The sequence below is a fragment of the Hydra vulgaris genome, chromosome 12, assembly GCF_038396675.1.
Source record: "Hydra vulgaris chromosome 12, alternate assembly HydraT2T_AEP".
Classification (NCBI taxonomy): domain Eukaryota; kingdom Metazoa; phylum Cnidaria; class Hydrozoa; order Anthoathecata; family Hydridae; genus Hydra; species Hydra vulgaris.
In genome coordinates this window covers 52,087,330-52,106,026 of record NC_088931.1, presented here as the reverse complement: position 1 = coordinate 52,106,026, position 18,697 = coordinate 52,087,330, and the positions used below count along the sequence as shown (strand labels likewise).

Here is an 18,697-nt window from a genome sequence, read left to right as displayed (position 1 = left end):
TTTTTTTTCCATTACTTTTTATTTATCCACTACTAGGGTTGTTGGCAAATCTAACGCAACCATTCCTAAAACCCACGAGAAAAATAGAAACTCGTGGAATAGAGTTTCTAACTGCATTAATAATAGCACACATAGCTACAAGTTCTCATATTTCAAGTTCTCGTTCGGCTGAGACTTTTTGACCAACTTATTTTTAACCACGCTCAGCGAGGTTAAAAATAAGTTGGTCAAAACCAAACTACATTTAGTGTCTGCACAATGGTCATGACAGGTGTTTCATCTATGTTAAATCTATAGTTCTAGTAAAAAATTTTGTCTTACAAAAAGTACTTTTTCTAAATTAATTTGAAATTCACTCACATTTTGAAAGTTAAAATCTGTTGTTCTTCATAAGCTTGTATTTTCTGGTTTGCGCAAAGAAAGCATCTTGCCTCTTAAAATAAATCCTTTCCTCCATTCAATGCCCACAATTTTATTTTGGCTCCATAGTTCAGGACGTTTTTTCAAATCATTACTATATTCGTATGTTAAAATTCGGTCTTGGTAACAGTTGATGCATAGTTAATTTGATAATTTCACCTAATAATTTTCTAACATAGCTTTCTCCGGATTGGCAAATACTTGATTAACAGAATACTTGGTGGAAAAGTTATCACGTTTTAAATGTCTGTTATTTCTAACCATTTTTATTCTGCTCGCCAACGTACTTTTAGAGAACCAAAAAACAATTTTTCTTACTTTCATCGTTTTATCAAAGACATGTTCTACTGCAATTTCAAAATATAAAAAACATGTTCTACTGCAATTTCAAAATATTAAAAAAAAAATTTCTTGGGGGAGTAATTTCCTCTGCAAATCGTTACGTTTAACAATAACAATAATAAAAACAAATTATTATAAAAACTATCAAAAAATCGTAAAACTTTTGTAAAAAAGTTACCTGTCTTTGCGAAAAAAATCCTGTGACGCTTACGTGTTAAAGTATTTCTAATAATTAGGCTATAGGAAATACTTTACATTTAACTTGGTTGATGAGTTAGTATTTTTTGAATCTTTCACATTGTCCTAAACTACCCCTTTCCTAAACTTCCTCTTTACCCCCGATTATAAAATTTAGTCAAACCTTAAGAAATATCTCACACTACTCTCTATAATAATATCAATTCATATAATACAAAATATATTATCAATTAATTTCTTTACATCACATTTTTATAATAATTTATATTGAATATATTAATATTTCAAAAAAATTTTAAACACCATTATGATTCATATTTACATTATCACTATTTACATTTTTATCTGACTAAAGTTATGCACACTCTTCCGTTAGGCAAACTTCTTAAAAACTGATAGACTTCCTCTAACTTAAAATCTTTGACAGACAAACCTTGAATGCTGTGCAACTGATCACCTTGTTTTATTTGTTTACTTAGAGTACTTTTTTTGGATACATTTTTTACTGTTATAGGTGTAAGACCATATATTGTATCTTTACCACCATCCAACGTAAAATCAAACTGATCGCATTCCTTGTCTAAATACACGGTATATAATTCGGGCTTTAGTGATCCTTTACTGAAACTGCGAGACAGAATTTCAATAAAAGACTTTTTTCTCTTTATTTTCACGTCTTTTTGATTTATGCAATCAGTGGAGGCATGAGATTTAGGAGAAAGTGACGACAAACTTCTATGTCGTATATCTTCGACACTCTTGCTTCTTGGTTGATACCCTGAAGGAATTTGAGAACGAGACCGGCTTTTGTCAAGAGACCCGTCATTTTTTTTGATTGTTGATCCATTGCGCAAAACTTTGAGTAAAATGCAATCAGGAATAGTCTTGAGCATTCCTAGAGCATCACCCTGAGTTAAACCTCTTAACGGAGTACCATTGATAGCAATTATGAGATCGCCACCCTTTAACCTGCCATCCATTCCAGCAATGCTTTCAGGTATAAGTCGTTTAACCTTAAAATTACAAAACATTATTTAAAATTTTTTAATAAACTATTTTTTGCACAACTTAATCTTAAGAAACTTTATGTTACTATAATACCTTGATAACTTCAGTTATAATTTGTCTCATAATCTCATAATCCAACTCAAAGTCATAATCAAACATAAACTCGTCATACCTTTATCAATAGGTATGATAAGTTCAACTAAGTAACTTTAATGTAAAACACAAATAATCTCAATGCTAAAGCTAAAACACAAGTAATCTCAATGCTAATGCTTATCTCGCGAACTCTGTTATACATAATAGACTAACAGATATAGCTTTACCTTAATACCTTCAGTTATAACTGATTTTGGACCACCATACACACCAATACCCAATCCTCTTCCTTCAGTTTTGTGCAAATCGATTTCCATCAAAATACGGCAATCTAAATTATCGACTAATGACTCATTGAGACTATTATTGCTTAGAGACGTATTGCTTAAACGAGAGTCACTACAGAAGGTATTATTTAATGCATAGTCTTTTTCGTTTGTGTAAGATCTATTCGTTTTGGGGGAAAGTGACGATTTAGACCTTGGTAAACTGTTATAACGCCGAGGGGGTATAGGTGGGGTACTGAAAACAACTTTTCTTGAGTTATCTAAATTATTTGCGTCAAAAGTCTCCACCGACAAACTTTGTTTTTTTGCGTTAACACTCGTAGGTGACATAATTCTCACCAATTCACTTTTAACTTGATTTTGAGTTGTGTCTTTAAGATTAGATAGAAAATTACCAGTGTTCATTTTCGGTAAAGTCGTTTCATTTTCTAAAAGCGTTAATAACTCTTTATTGCGATGCGACTTTCTATAAATTTTTAGCTTTAACAGAGGTGGAGCGTTTTTAAGAGTATTCAAAACATCGTTGTGACCCAAACCTTACAAAGAGAAAGTTCAAAAAACAAAAACTAATAGTAAAACAAACAAACAAACCAATAAAAAGAAACAAGCAGAAAACTCACCGGTAACATTTTGACCGTTCACTTCAATTATTTCATCCCCAGGTAACAATGGTATGGAGCATCGATTTGCTATGGAGTTCTTGCTTACCTCCTTTATCAAAACTAGCTTTGCAATAGTGTTATTACCTCCCGTTATTACAATTCCAAGAGATTTTCCACGTTCCTTTAAAAGCTAAAATAAGTCTTTACATTTTAAAATTCTAGAACGAAAAAGAAAAAAAGAAAATTTCATTTTATTTTATATTTACAACATCAAGCAAAATTTTAATATGTCAAAACTGGCGAAGTTAAAAATCGATAAACTTTTCTTTTTTTTGGAAAAAATTCAAAAGGATTACCTCAATTTGAAACGTGCCTTCCTCGTTAGACATTTTTTTTGTGTGCATATTATCCTTTTGAATTTTACTTTGAGTGAGCCTGGTGAGTTCATTTTTAGAAATTGACTGTGATGATATTTTTTTATTAAAATCAACTGACGCGTAAAGTTGGTTAACATCTTTCGGTAATATTTTGACTGAAAATTCTTCCATATTATTCATATCTTCAGTTGAAGCAAAAATGTTTTTTTCAGAATTGTAAGAAATAGAAGAAGCACTTTGAAAACTATCTTCCAAACAACTTATATTTTGGTACTCGTTTGACAAAGGATTCACGTGGCCTAAAGTGTTATTATTGTTTTTGTCTTGGTTTCTTTCAACGTTTTCAAAGTTGGTTTTTTGTTCATGACTGTACCTCCGAGGTGGTTTTGGAATAGGATTTTTATTTAAAGATAGCTTTTCATCATTCTCAACGTGTAGTTTTTTTGTGTAAATAAATTGTCTGTTATCTATGAAATCGCTATTTTGCATCATGTTTGCATTACTTATAGAGTGTATTAACTTTTCACACATTACGTTTTCATTATGGCTTCTTGTAATCATTTGATCTTGGTTGTTTGTTTCTGAAACACTACTATTCTTTTTAAGTTTTTCAGGCATTGAGTTAGGTGGACTATCTTCATCAACGTCATTACTAAGTGGGGGTGGAGGAAAAAATAGTTCCTGCAATGAGGGTGCACGTTTTTTACTCTCGTTTGAATATAAGCTAGAAAGGCTTTCTTTTGATTGGCTCAGACTTTTGTTTAAGCATGTAGACATCGATGTTGAACGATCCATGCTTACTTTATATGCTGTTAGTTGAGTATTCATGCATGGAGGAGTTATTTTGTCAAAACCATGGTTTACCTCGGAATATCGTTCTATTTTATCAGAGTTATAAAGATTTGTAAGAGCTGTGGGACCTTCAGCTGCGTAGCTGCTTTTACTTTGACTGTTTGACGATGGTGATGATGGGTAACAGATTAAATTTTTTTGTATATCTTGCTGACCATCTTGTACATCAATTCTACCACATACTAAGGTACTTTTAGGTATTTGGTCAATAGATTGTGTTAAAGTAACAAAATTTGGGCTGAAGTTAAGACCATCAAATTTTGTTGGAGATTTATTGCCAGAAAGCATATTATCTGATGTTTGGACTAAACTTAGGTGATTTGGAGATTTTTTATACTCCATGCTTTCGAAATTAAAATTTTCCTTTTGGTTTGAATTCTTTACTTGATCACTTTGTTTTAATGAACTTTTGTTTGGAAGCAAAACTTTTGATTTTAATTTTGATAAAAAACTCTTTTTCTTAGTGTACTTTTTTGTGTTAAAAGATTGAGGGCAGTATTTGATCATATCACCATCATCAAGGTTCATATCACCATCCTTTTCATTAATATTAGAGCATATCATAATATCAGGTTTTAATTTAAGATCAGGTTTCAAACTTTTAGAAAAACTGTCAACTTGTTCGTATATTCTTTTTGATTCTTGTTTTGTAAAATTCTTTGAATTGATAAGCGTTGTAGACTCTACCATGTTCATATCAGGTGGATGTAAATAAGTCAAGTTAACATTAGTAACTCCAAATGAAGGAGAAGCTGGTAACGAATTGTTACTCTCATTGCCTAAACTAGTTTCTGATTTGGTAGATGTGCCATTAGTACTATCACTTGAGTAACCTTCCTCAGATTCAGTAATATAACACTCCATCGATTTTTGAGACTTTTTTTCAAAAAAACATACACTTGAACTTTTTTCTAGAACTCTATTAGACTTTGTGCTGAAAATGTTTTCATTAAATTCAGTATCAACGATTTTCTTTGACTGAAAATTGATAGGTGGTGGGGGTGCAGGTACACTGCTAAACATGCTTTCTAAGTCATCATCGACGCACTCTTTACTCAATGGATTGTTATTGCAATCAACATGCTGAAACTCTGGACAAGAAGGAGCAGGAGGAAGCGATGCCATATCACTAGCGTCATCTGCAATTGCTTGATTTGAAAAATGGTGTTGAATTCCATTGCTGTGATAATAAGAGTCTATATTTTTATTTGCTTTACATACGTTTTCTATTTTACCCATCTTCGAAACATTAACTAATTTACTCAGTGTAGAACTGACGTCATTATTTGCATTTCTTTCTAAACTTGATTGTGTCGCACAAACTATAATTTGTACTTTACCACGAGGAATGTTTCTTAACAAATCTTTAATGAATGATACAGGTTTACCAGTAACCATTTGGCCATTAACTGCAATAAGATGATCGTTAGTTCTGCATAAATAAAACATTAAAACAATCAATTTTAAAAAAGGTAGGAAAAAAAATTAAATAAACAACAAACAGAAAACATTTGATTATTAAAAACACAACCTTATCAAGTCATTTTTAGCAAGAATTCCGGCGGGATTGATGTTTGTAATTACACAGTCCCCATTTTCATCTACCATAACATCTAAGCCTAAACATTTAAAAGTTTTATTGCATTCAATAAGAAAAGGGCCAGCTGTAGGTCGAGAGTTAACTGAAATGCATTCTGGTAAATTATTAACACCACAAAAAGAACTATCAGATTCTTCTTCATCCAAATAAAATTTGTTTGATGGGAGTTCATCAATACTGGTGATCTTATTTTCACTAAAAGGTGCATTAAAAGAGGCATTCTCAATCAAACATTCTGAAGAACTTAAAACATCATACTCTCTAAAAACAACAACTTCTGCCAACATAACACACTGCTTAAGAATTTGCTGCACTTGTAAATGACTGAAAGAACTCATTATGATACCATTTATAGAATAAAGGATATCACCATGAAGCAAATCACTTTTTGTAGCTAGTTTTACGGATAACATATTTTGTAGCTAAAGATAAAAATATAAATACTGCTATACAAACGTTTTGATTTAAAATTATTCAACCAAATTAGATCATTTAGATATTCTATCATAAGTAATAGAGTATAACAACAAATAAGTATGAATTCTCTATGTTTTAAAAATTATTAAAAATTTTTTTTTAATAAATAATGTTAAAGAAAACAATACCTCAATTTTAATAACTATGTGTATTTTAATAATAATATTTTTCTTTTTAAATTTGATAGATGGTATGTAATTATAATCCAAAGCTTTGATACACATAATACAAATAAAATAGTAAAACAGATGTGGTCTAAAGCCTCATCTAAATACTTAGCTAAAAACCATATTGTTTGCCTTATTGCAACTTTTACATTATTGTTAACAGAATACAGTCCATATTGCCTACAAAAAGCGGATTGATTGTAAATACCTTTATCATTATGGTTTACATCCTCTAAGTTGAGTTGCAGTCAGTGGACACACTAACTTAGTCTGTTACATAGTTGTATAAGTATTTTAATGCATTAACATGCTTTTTTTGTGCGCTAGCATGGGTTGGATGGTTTTCATTTATGTCAAAGTCATAATATTTCTAGAAATTCTTAGCAATTGATTGTGCATTTAGATATTAATCTGTTTTAAAAATAAGGAAACTGATTTCCACTTTATCTTGATAACATCATATATTACCCTAGATTAAGATTACCCTAGATCATATATTACCCTAGATTAACATCATATACTACCCTAGATTAACTTTATCTTGATAACATCATATACTACCCTAGATTAAGGGGATCTTCTTAAAATTATAGCAAAAAAAAGGAGTTTTATATCTACTTATATATTTTATATATATATATGAGTTTTTTTCTTAAAGGTAAGTTGCCTTTACCACAAGTAGTCTTGCTTATTGCCAAAGTGACATATTTTTCAATTAGATTAGTTGTACTGATAAACTTGCCATGTAATTGGCGAATTTGCTCCTCATCACTTGATGATAAAAAAATCAATTTATATGCAAAAGTAACTCAAGAATTTGTTTTGATTCAATACATGAATAAAGTAGATACTCTAAGAATATTTTTTAACTGAAAATAATTTATTTATTGTAATGCAAAATTATTTTGTAAAAATATATAAGTAATAATTTTCATTGTTCATTTCAATAAACCTCAGCAAACCTTGACAACATAATTTTTTTCTCTTGTTATTTGATTACAAATGCTGATCTTCATACTTATTCATTAGTTCAATTTAAATTAAGAGGAAAATAAGAATAATAAAATAAGAATAAAACTAAAATAAAAAAATGATTTCAAGCTTGAAAAAAAAGTTGAACATCTCATGAAATAACCTGATAAAATCCATGACATTTAGTTGCTGGAGCAAGCTTAAAACCAGTAAAATCATTTTTGTTTATTGTAAACTGATGAATTCTATAGCCAAATGGAACATTCTCAGGGGTAATCTCATTATAGGATCCATATGCAAATGATTTCTTGGTATCAATTGAATTCTCTAAATTAATGTAAATTCATAAAAAATCAAAACTTTTTCTTAAACATGGTACAGCATATTTTAATTTTAGTAAAAATACACATGCTCTTATAAACATGTTGATCACTTTATCTATTTATATTAAATAATATTAAGCTATAAAATTAATTACCTTTCTTTTTCTTTGAACTTTTATTATTATTGAGTTGTTGGTCCAAATAAAAATTGGGAAAATCATGAACATAGTTAGGCATGTTTAAAGTCTCATCACCATTATCATCTTTAAAAAATTTTTTTTGAAAGTTTTATTATAAGAAAACATTTTTTTATCTAATAAAACACCTATACTATTTTCTAAAGTCCTAATAAAATAATAAACAACATACAAATAATATACACAATTGCATACTGATTTAAATATTTTCATTTTGTAAGAGATCATATATAAACTGATGTAATTTTGCATATAATAGTATATATATATTTTTTTGTTAATTCACCTCCCCAAGGCCGAGAAAGCCACTACAGGTGAGGAGGCTACTTAATTGTGGTTATAACCCTCTCTCAACTCTATGAATCCGAAACACGAACCTTGACGAACAAGGCCGCTGCGCAGAGAAACAAGTTGAGCGCGGTACTACCAGGGACATGGTGGGGATTAAACTTCTTTTTAGCTTATGATAATTGTAAAAGTGAAAATATTCTCTATTTTATTTTATCTTTATTACTTTAACTTTAAGTAAAATGTATACAGGGTTGCTTCAGGGTTGCCAATCAAATTTTAAAAGTTTTCCCTGAATATTCTTTGAGTAAAAAAAACTTAACTTTTAATTTAGCTTTCAGTCTTTTAATTAGAAACTTTATTGATAAGTTCCAACTTTGCATTTAACAGTTTTAAACCAAAGCTAACTCTTTCGATTCTTTTTCTGTTTTGACTCATTTTCTTTTTAAGCATTGTTAAATCATTATTTTTGTCAGTATCTTTCTGAAAAATAAAATTTTTGTTTATCATACAACATGCTGTAACAAGTAAGTTCCGTTTTTTCTCTACTTGTTCAACTTCTTCTAATTAGATTGCTCTTTGGTGGTTTAATTCACAGTCTTTCCTTGAATTCTTTATTCTACTAAACTGATTTGGTAGTGTTGTCTGACTTGAATGATAACATTAACATATTTGTGATATTAATAGTGTCAGATTGAATGTTTTGAGAACTCATAAGATCTTTCATAAGGTGAAGCGAAAATACTAACAAATATTTTTTATTTAGAATTGCTTTGATCATGCTGAAACCACTTTCTACAAAAGCTTAGCCATGACTAAAAGTTAAAATCATTTTGATAATATAAGAAGGCTTCTTATTTTTTTTATTTATATTTTGTTGACAAAAATAGAACGAATCTAAACAAGCATTTTTTCACTCAAAATTAAAAAACTTATGTTTATTTATAAAACTTTGATTAGGTAAGCTCTTTGAAAAACCTTCAGTTTGACAAACTGAAAGTGTTACAAATTATATTAGGTCATCCAATGATACTGTAGTGAACAATCCTGTGCTTTTAACCTTAATTATAACTCTTAACTGCCTGAAGTAACTTATTTGACAAGCTAAATATTTTATATCTACTGCTACATCATGCATGTTTATTAAAATCAGCCTTGACAAGACATTCTTTATATTCTGAGAAAGTGAGCCTATCATTTGAAAAAAATGTTTGATCCATTTTAATTATTCATATAACTCTAAAAAATATTTTTTTGATAATGACTGTTTTTTATTCTACTTACATCCATAATTTACATATACATATATAAAATGATTATAAATTATAAACTTGTACATAAAACAGTTATATATTATAAATTTGTACATAAAATGATCATAAATTATTTATTTATTAAACCAAATTTTACTCAGTATTTCAGTATTGCTTATCTAACCCATACTGAACATCTTACTGAAAATAGTTTAAAAATATTTATAGAGAAAAAAAAAAACATCGACTAAATGTTCTCTGAATATTAAAAGTTATGCTATTCCAGGTTTTCCAAGTTCAGTGGCAACCCTGTGCATATAAAAAACTTGTCAAAAAATTAAAACATGTAAATAAAAAAACATATAAACTAATTGATAAATAATTTTTAAACAAACCAATACTAACCTACATATTTATTTTCATTAAATAAAAACTTGTTAAAAAAAAGTTGTTAGCTTCATGATAAATGTTTTAAAACAACATTACCTAAAAGTTTCCTTTTCAATGCAATGATGCTGGTTTTCGGCATATTCTTAAACACATTTATAATTTGTTTAGTGTTTAAATTGCGCAACAATTTGTCATTAATTTGAACTAATTGATCACCCACTCTTAATCCACCAAATTTGCTGCCTTTAGCTAAATAGGCAGGACCATCTTCTACAACTGATTTGACTAAAACCTGAAAACCGTTTGCTTTTTTTCTTATCTTTATACCAAAACCAACATTGCCTATGAAATGTGAAAGCCATGAAATATCAACTATTTAACAATAGGCTCAAAATGTTGTTAACTACATGAATGGATAACATAAAGACAGGTAAAAATTACACTTATGTTGACAAAAGACTTTAAAAAAAATAACGTTATGTACATTTGTACATATGTACAAAATATGTACTTATGTACAAAATATGTACATATGTACAAAATATGTACATATGTACAAAATATGTACATATGTACAAAATATGTACATATGTACAAAATATGTACATATGTACAAAATATGTACATATGTACAAAAAAATAACGTTAAGTACATTCAATACTTTTAAAACAAAAAGAAACTTTTTTTAAATATTTATATCAATCTTATCATTTTATTAATTATCAAAATAAAGTTCAATAATCAAATATACAAAAGTTTGGTCCCCCAATAAATATACAAAAGTTTGCTCCCCCATTAAATATACAAAAGTTTGCTCCCCCAATAGATATACAAAAATTTGCTCCCCAATAATCAAATATACAAAAGTTTGCTCCCTAATAATCAAATATACAAAAGTTTGCTACCCAATAATCAAATATACAAAAGTTTGCTCCCTAATAATCAAATATACAAAAGTTTGCTACCCAATAATCAAATATATAAAAGTTTGCTCCCCAACAAAAAAGATTAGCAATTAAGTTAGTCTAACTAAAGTTTAGTTTTTTTTTTTGAACCTGCTTGCATGCTTTTAATGCATTAAAATTATTCATACAAAAAAAAATCTCTATATATAAAATATTAAATAAATATATAAATATATAAAAAAAAATAATTAAATAAATAACTTGTATATGATATATAAAAATTTTTTTTGTTGCAATGGGTACTCCTCTAGCACTAATTTTCACAAATGTCCACACATTTGGCATTGCGGTCATTGTTCTTATTATTTCTCTGATACATTTATTTAATTAGCAATTTTACATTTGTTTAATGTACCTAAATTATAAAAAGCTATTATTTGCTTTCTTTTATTCAAATGAAATTTTTTTTGAGCCCATTTCAAGTGGTTAAATACTTAATATATTGCAAACATCTAATATGCAAGATTTAATATAAGCAAATATCTAATATGCAAGATTTAATATAAGCAAACATCTAATATGCAAGATTTAATATAAGCAAACATCTAATATGCAAGATTATTAACAATCAATTTTTTTTTCCTTGTATAGAATTGATTATACTATCAATAGGAATGATTTTCATTACTAATCCTCAAGCTTTTAGTCAGAGGAGCAGTAAGTGGAAAACCATTCATTTGGGTATCATCCAAATTTAATTGTCATTTTTTTTCTTCTTGTGTTTTTTTTTATTTTAACTTTTTGTTATTTTTTTAATTGCCTGCCAATTTATTTATCTTTTTAAATTACAACTAATTGGCAATTTCACTAATAAACAAAAATAATAATAATAATGCCTCTCTTATAGTTTTTTTTTTTAAATTGCTCACAAAAAATATTTATTTGAACAACTTTTTACAGCCCAAACTTTATTTTACAACTGCACACAGGTCTTTTAGAAAAAGTTAATTTCTTCTTGTTGTAAAATTGGTTTAATAAGCTGTTTGATTGATCAAACATCTAAAATTAACAATAGATGGCTTAGATTTGATTAAGACATAGAAAATCTTTCTTTAATTTAATTAGAAAGACATAGAAAATCTTTCTTTAGTTTAAAAAAATAATCAATTTCCACTTATTATTGATAACTAAATCAAATTATGTTTAGATTTTGAAAAAATAATGCATCTGTTATGAATATTAATGATAATCCTAACATGATATTTTTTACTTCCATTTATTGGTTATTACTCAGGTTTCACAAAAACAAAAATTGATAAAATTATTGAAAATATAGTAAAGACATAAAATCAAATTTATATCCACAACTAATAAATTATTAATAAATTAAAAAACATTTTTTGCATAAAAAATCCACTTCCTAAGCTGCTAAAATATGTTGAAAATTTTCTTGTGCTAGCTGTAATGCCAGTTATATAGGAAAAACCTCTAGACATTTGACAACAAAGATAAATAGCACCTAACAAGTGATAAAAAATCTCATGTTTAAAAGCATATTAATTCAGCTGCTTATATTGCTTTGAACAAATTTAATTGTCTATTAATATTTCTTTGTAATGTCTTTGGTTTTAAACTTTATGTGCCAGAGAATAGTTAAATCTTTTGAAAATGTGGCATCTAATTACAAAATAAGTCAAGTACAAAAAATACAGTTTTTATATAAAATATTGATTGTGAATGCGACTTCTCAAAAATATATACATACATATAAAATGTATATACATTTACCTAAAGTATACGTATATAATACATATCTAAAATGTACATATACAGTACTTGGAATTAGGGTCGGCATACAGCACTGGCAACTTAACTACCAACTTTAAAGTGTTTGAGGTCAGCAAAAAATTGCCAACCTTGTTTCTTTATTTTATAGTAAAACCTTTGTACTAAATGTTTTTGTCAGCCTGATGCCAACCTTTAAAGATTAAGGTCAGCAAATTATTGCCAACCTCATTTTTCCTAATTCCGAGGGATACATATATATTATATCTATACATATATATACATAAAATATATACATTTATATGTATGTATATATATACATAAATATTACTATTACAACTAAGGATATATATATATATATATATATATATATATATATATATATATATATATATATATATATATTATATATATACAAAGTATACATAATATAATATATTAGTATATATATATATACTAAGTATATATATACTAAGTATACATAATATAATATATTAGTATATATATATATACTAAGTATATATAAACTAAGTATAAATATATATATATATATACATATATATTATTATTATAACTAAGCAAATATATATATATATATTTATATATATATATATATATATATATATATATATATATATATATATATATATATACAAAACTAAATATATATTTAGAAATATATATCATAACAATACTTACTACAGGCCTTCCTGTCGCGAATCCATATTTTTCAATGGGGAGGACAATGTTACGAAAAAATTTATTTGAGATTTAGTTTGGTCTTTTAAAAGTTCAATTTGTGAGTAGTTGATTGTTACAACAAATGATTAAAAAGTGCTCTATTCCAAGATGCAGAGGAAACTATGAACATAAAAATAAAGTACAAGCTTTCTCTTCTTCTTTATTATGGTGGTTCTCTTTTTGAAAAAGTGGAAAATAATCCAGAATCGTTAGCAAAGAGTGCTTAAAGTATAATGGTTAAATGTGCACCATCTTTTTTATGCAAAATGATATTTTGTCAGGTCAGGTTACCCTGCTACTGGTAACATGTAACCCAGTACAATCTGCTTCATGTACTGCTGCTTTGTAGGATACGCTTTTTTAAGCAAAAGCTAGGAGATGCCAACTTTGACTTAAAACAACCCCTGCCTTAGGGCTCTTGGTTGAGTTAAGGCTAGGATAGTGTCTCGATAAAAATACTCATCTTGGGCGGATGTTTAATGTATCCAGCTACTGTCTTGTAGAAGGCCTCCTAGACAAAGACTTAAGGGGTAAACAAATTCTATCTATTGACCAGCCTTGCACCCCTTCTTCATCTATTAGGCTAGCGCAGATGTATTTTTAATACATTGCTTCCAGTTTAGGATGCTGAATGCTGGATCTTCTTGACTCAATCCATGGATTTTGCTTGTTTTTATGACTAGGCAACTCATTCTATTATCTCCTAATGAGGGTACAGCTCTAAAACTCAGTTTTATGGTTCTGAGGCCAGCTGGTAGTCAGGTTTCCCAAACTCTGTGGTTGCTCTCAGAGAGGCTGATTCCGTCAACAGCTGAAAAATATCAAAGTATTAACAGTACCATGTTGCGCATGGATGGTGTCCCTGTTTGTACATTTGGTGTGCATTGCGGAGGCCACATTTGGAGCCCTTTGTTACGGCTTAGGGTTTATTAATAGTAATGAGGCAACTGTTTGGGCTATTAAATAGTGTTCTGAGTACTATTTATGCTTTGAGTCGAGTTCTTCAACAAATTTAAAAATGAATAAAGTACCAAAAACTAAAATATTCGTGGTCTTCGAAGTAACTTTTCTTCTGTTGAGTCTTATCTCTTGCAAAGTTCACCAGACCTACTTGCTCTTTGTGAGACTAATTTGAGTTCAGCTGCCTCATCTTGCGATCTTAGTGTTGATGGTTATCTTCCTTTAATTTGTAAAGACTCCAATAGTCACATGCTTGGCTTGGGCATTTACATTCGTAAGAATTCACCCATTTTTCATGAAACTAGGTTTGAATCTACAGACTATTCTTTCATGTGCTTTCGTTTAGCACCACCTCACTCTACCGCCTTTCTCTTTGTTCTATATCGCTCTCCTTCATCTCAAGACTGCACACTTTTTGATGTTATTTCTGATCATATTGACCAAGCCCTCTCTCTTTATCCATCACCTAATATAGTTGTTGTTGGTGACTTTAATGCTCACCACTCTGAATGGCTTAGCTTTAGTGTCAGTGATTCTGCAGGCATTAAAGCCCACAACTATTGCCTTTCTTAATCTCTACTTGACTTATGTCTTGTCAGTGCTCAGTTTCTCTACATTCACCCTTAGGTGCTTCCGATCACAGTTTGATCTCTCTAAAACTAATATCTCATTTGTCTTCATCACTTAAATCCCCCCATTATTGTACCTCTTACAACTACCTTAAAGCTAACTGAGATTCTTTTCGTGATTTTCTTCATGATGGCCCTTGGGTAGAACTCTTTTATCTACCTGTCAACAAATGTGCTTCTTACATAACTTCATGGATTCAGGCTGGCCTAGAATCCTTTGTTCCCTCTCGACGATTCCAGGTCAAGCCTTACTCTCCTCCATGGTTTTCTTTACACTGTGCTGCTGCGATTGCCAATCGAAACCGCTTAGACTCTTCTACAGCTTGTGGCCAACATACTTGTTATTGTCTTGCAGAATTGTTCTCTAGAGCTGTCATCTATACTCTCAAAACTATTGAACAAGTGCTTATCAGAGTCTTGTTTTCCAGCCTGCTGGAAAGCGGCGTCTATTATTCCTATCTTCAAAAATTCTGGAGAGCGATCTGATTCGCCTAACTACCGTCCTATTAGTCTTCTTTCTATTGTAAGCAAGGTTTTTGAATCTTTTATTAACAAACACTTAATTTCTCATCTTGAATCTAATAACTTACTTTCTGACCATCAATATGGATTTCGATCTTCTTGTTCTACAGCTGATTTGCTAACAGTAATAACCGATAGGTTTTATTGTGCATTAGATAAAGGTGGAGAGGTTAAGGCCATTGCTCTTGACATTTCAAAAGCTTTTGATAAAGTTTGGCATGCTGGTCTTCTCCATAAGTTTCTTCTTATGGGGCCTCTGGTAACATCTTATGGTGTATCTGGCAAAATCAAGATTATTGAATCTTTCTTTTCCAATCTTAGTATAAAAGTAGAAGTTTCCAGTTGTAGTATAAAATACATCATCTGGCAACATCTTATGATGTATCTGGCAACAACAAGATTATTGAATCCTTCTATTCCAATTGTAGTAAAAAAGTTGTCCTCGATGGACAGCACTCTTCTTCTTATTCTGTAACTTCAAGGGTTCCTCAAGGTTCTATCCTTGGCCCTATACTCTTTTTAATTTACATTAACGATTTTCCAGATATTCTCACATCTAAGGTGGCATTGTTTGCTGATGATACTACCATTTATTCTTGTCGTGATAAGAAACCAACACTCTCTGATTGCTTGGATGGGGCATTTGAGCTTGAAAAGGATCTCACTTCTGCTACAACATGGGCCTCACAGTGGCTGGTGAACTTCAATACAGATAAAACTCAATTTTTTTTAGCTAATCATTATCGCAATAAGTTAGATCTTCCTATATTTATGAATGGTGATGTACTCGATGAGTCATCTACTCTTCATCTTCTAGGAAAAACTCTTACTTCTGATCTATCTTGGAAACCATATATCAAATTAGTTGCAAAATTAGCATCTGCTAAGGTTTCATCTCTTTATTGAGCTCGACACTTTCTTACTTTGGATTCTATTCTCTACCTCTATAAATCTGAAATCCAGCCTTGTATGGAATACTGTTGCTATATCTGGGGCGGATCTTTTAATGATGCCCTTTCTCTTTTAGACAAGGTGCAAAAACGCATTATAAACATAGTTGGACCTGCTCTTGCAGCCAACCTCCAACCATTATCACATCGTCGTAATGTTGCTTCTCTTTCTCTTTTCTACAAATACTATAATGGGCACAGCGAATTCCAAAGAACATCAGTTCTTTGGAATTCGCTTCCTTCATCTTACTTTCCTGATTCATATTATTTTTAAACAAAATAATCAAATTAATGACATAGCAAGTATGCTATGCCATTAATTCAATTAAGTCTAGCAATGGAAAAGTTTTTTCAGTTATTTGTGATGGCAATACAACAAATCAATCTTTTTTTAAATTATTTGAAAGAGTTGAAAAAAAAACCATGGTTAACAAAACATGAAAATAACAAAAAATTTTCTACTTTTTGATGTTTATCTACTAAAAAATATCAGTAATAACTGGATCCAGGAATTGCAATTTGAAAAGGACCAAAATCCAGGAATTGCAATTTGAAAAGGACCAAAATATGACTTCTAAATAGGTTGAACTTAAATGTATCTTTGATTTTAAGAAAGATCAGCTAATTAAATTATTGAGACTAAATTTTGTAGTTATACATCCAAAACCCATCGAAAGACAAAAAGTATCACATTGTTTATTTTGCGATGAAACTATAGCTGCTCATAAAACTTATTCAAACATTTTCCACCCTTGCAATTTGAATGAAACCATTTTTTTTTTGGAAAAAACTACTAAATTTTGGAAAATTGTAAGTGTAAAATAAATTTACGGTGATATTTGATTTTTAGATTCTTGTAAGAGAGTTATTTCTGAAGAATTAGACATAAATTTGCAGTAGTTACTTAATTTTGGAGATTAAAATGGCTTTTAAAATGAGTGGTGAACAAGGTCATAGAATGAAATATTTAACTAGAGATACAGGTATTTCTATTTGACATATACGTTATGGGTTTGTGGAGATGTGTAAATATTTGCAAAAAAACAGTTTTGATTGGTTTAGGAGAGTTTTCAACAGATTACATTGAAAAAGAATTCAGTAAGTTTAGGCAAGGTTCAGACGGAACATATTTCATAACAGTTCAAAAAGTTGTTGAAAATTTAAACACTAAGAAACTGTTATGCAATTAAAAGTTGATGTTACATATTATGCTATTGATATCGAGCGTACTTGTCAAGCAAATATGTGGCTATTTTATAAGTGAAGAATCTCATAACATCACTAATCAATTACCTGAACTAGAATCATCTTTGTCACTTAGTACAAAAATGGCTCTGTTTTATATTGCAGGTACAAGAAAAGATGATGTTTTTGAAAATGATTTATTTAATGATATTGCATTCTATTTTCAGTTATATGGAGACTATACAAAAACTATGGACCTCAGTGGATTGCATATACCTCTTGATTGCTGAGTGCAGTGGGTATTTTTTTGTTTTATTTTTTTTGAAATTGAGAAAAATAAAATGTGCAAAATGTCATTGTGTAATACTTTTATGTTGATATCTGATATTTAAAACTTTAATATGTAAAAGAAACATGGTACTATATTAACAAACATATTTCTTAAAAATTGATGTTTGCTTATTTCAATAAAGTTCAATAAGAGAATCTCCATTGAAGGTTTAAAAATTATCTGTATAATATTGAAAAATTATTATGTACATTTTTTATAACATTATTGATATATATTTTGATGTTTTTTTTTTTTTCCTTTGCATTATTTTAAAGTTTGTTCATTCTATTGTGATTTTGGTTTTAAATAATTAAACTCATTTATCATTTTGAAAAATTTTATTCTTTTTTCAAAATTTTTTATTTAAACTTGATTTAATAAACAATGCAATAGACATTTTGTGCATTAATACAGTACTTTTAAAATTTAGTAAACTGAAAATAATGCATTAGATTCCTAACTTTTTTAGCCATTTTTTATATTTTCCATAATTTTATCTACCCCTAGTCAAAAATACGAATTTGTGACGGGAAGGCCTGTAGTAAGAATTGCCATGATATATATACATCACTTATCTTATAGCCTGCTGCCACAAAGGAGTGCTACTACATCGACTGAGGGTTTGGCATGGGGCAGCAATCTTTTCTTTCATTATTCTTCGTTTTTTTCTGAAAAAGCTGTATGCTATAAAGATAAGCAAAACTAGTAAGCATATATATATATATATATATATATATATATATATATATATATATATATATATATATATATATATATATATATATATATATATATATATATATATATATAGATGCCCTCCCCCCCTCATCCCTATACTA

The 18,697-nt window shown here is 29.1% G+C and overlaps 1 protein-coding gene across 1 annotated transcript in view; it reads right to left on the bottom strand.

Moving 5' to 3' along the window:
* Nucleotides 1-1,162: 1,162 nt before the first annotated feature.
* Nucleotides 1,163-18,697, bottom strand: part of LOC100198221 (uncharacterized) — a 55,850-nt gene continuing 38,315 nt past the window's right edge. Inside the window, exons 14-20 of the mRNA XM_065813640.1 lie at nt 7,877-7,984; nt 7,562-7,725; nt 5,714-6,204; nt 3,310-5,614; nt 2,972-3,143; nt 2,292-2,887; nt 1,163-1,973 (exon numbers count right to left, since the gene is read on the bottom strand). Coding sequence (XP_065669712.1) covers nt 1,302-1,973; nt 2,292-2,887; nt 2,972-3,143; nt 3,310-5,614; nt 5,714-6,204; nt 7,562-7,725; nt 7,877-7,984 — 4,508 coding nt within the window. The 3' untranslated portion in view covers nt 1,163-1,301. The remainder of the gene's footprint in view (nt 1,974-2,291; nt 2,888-2,971; nt 3,144-3,309; nt 5,615-5,713; nt 6,205-7,561; nt 7,726-7,876; nt 7,985-18,697) is intronic.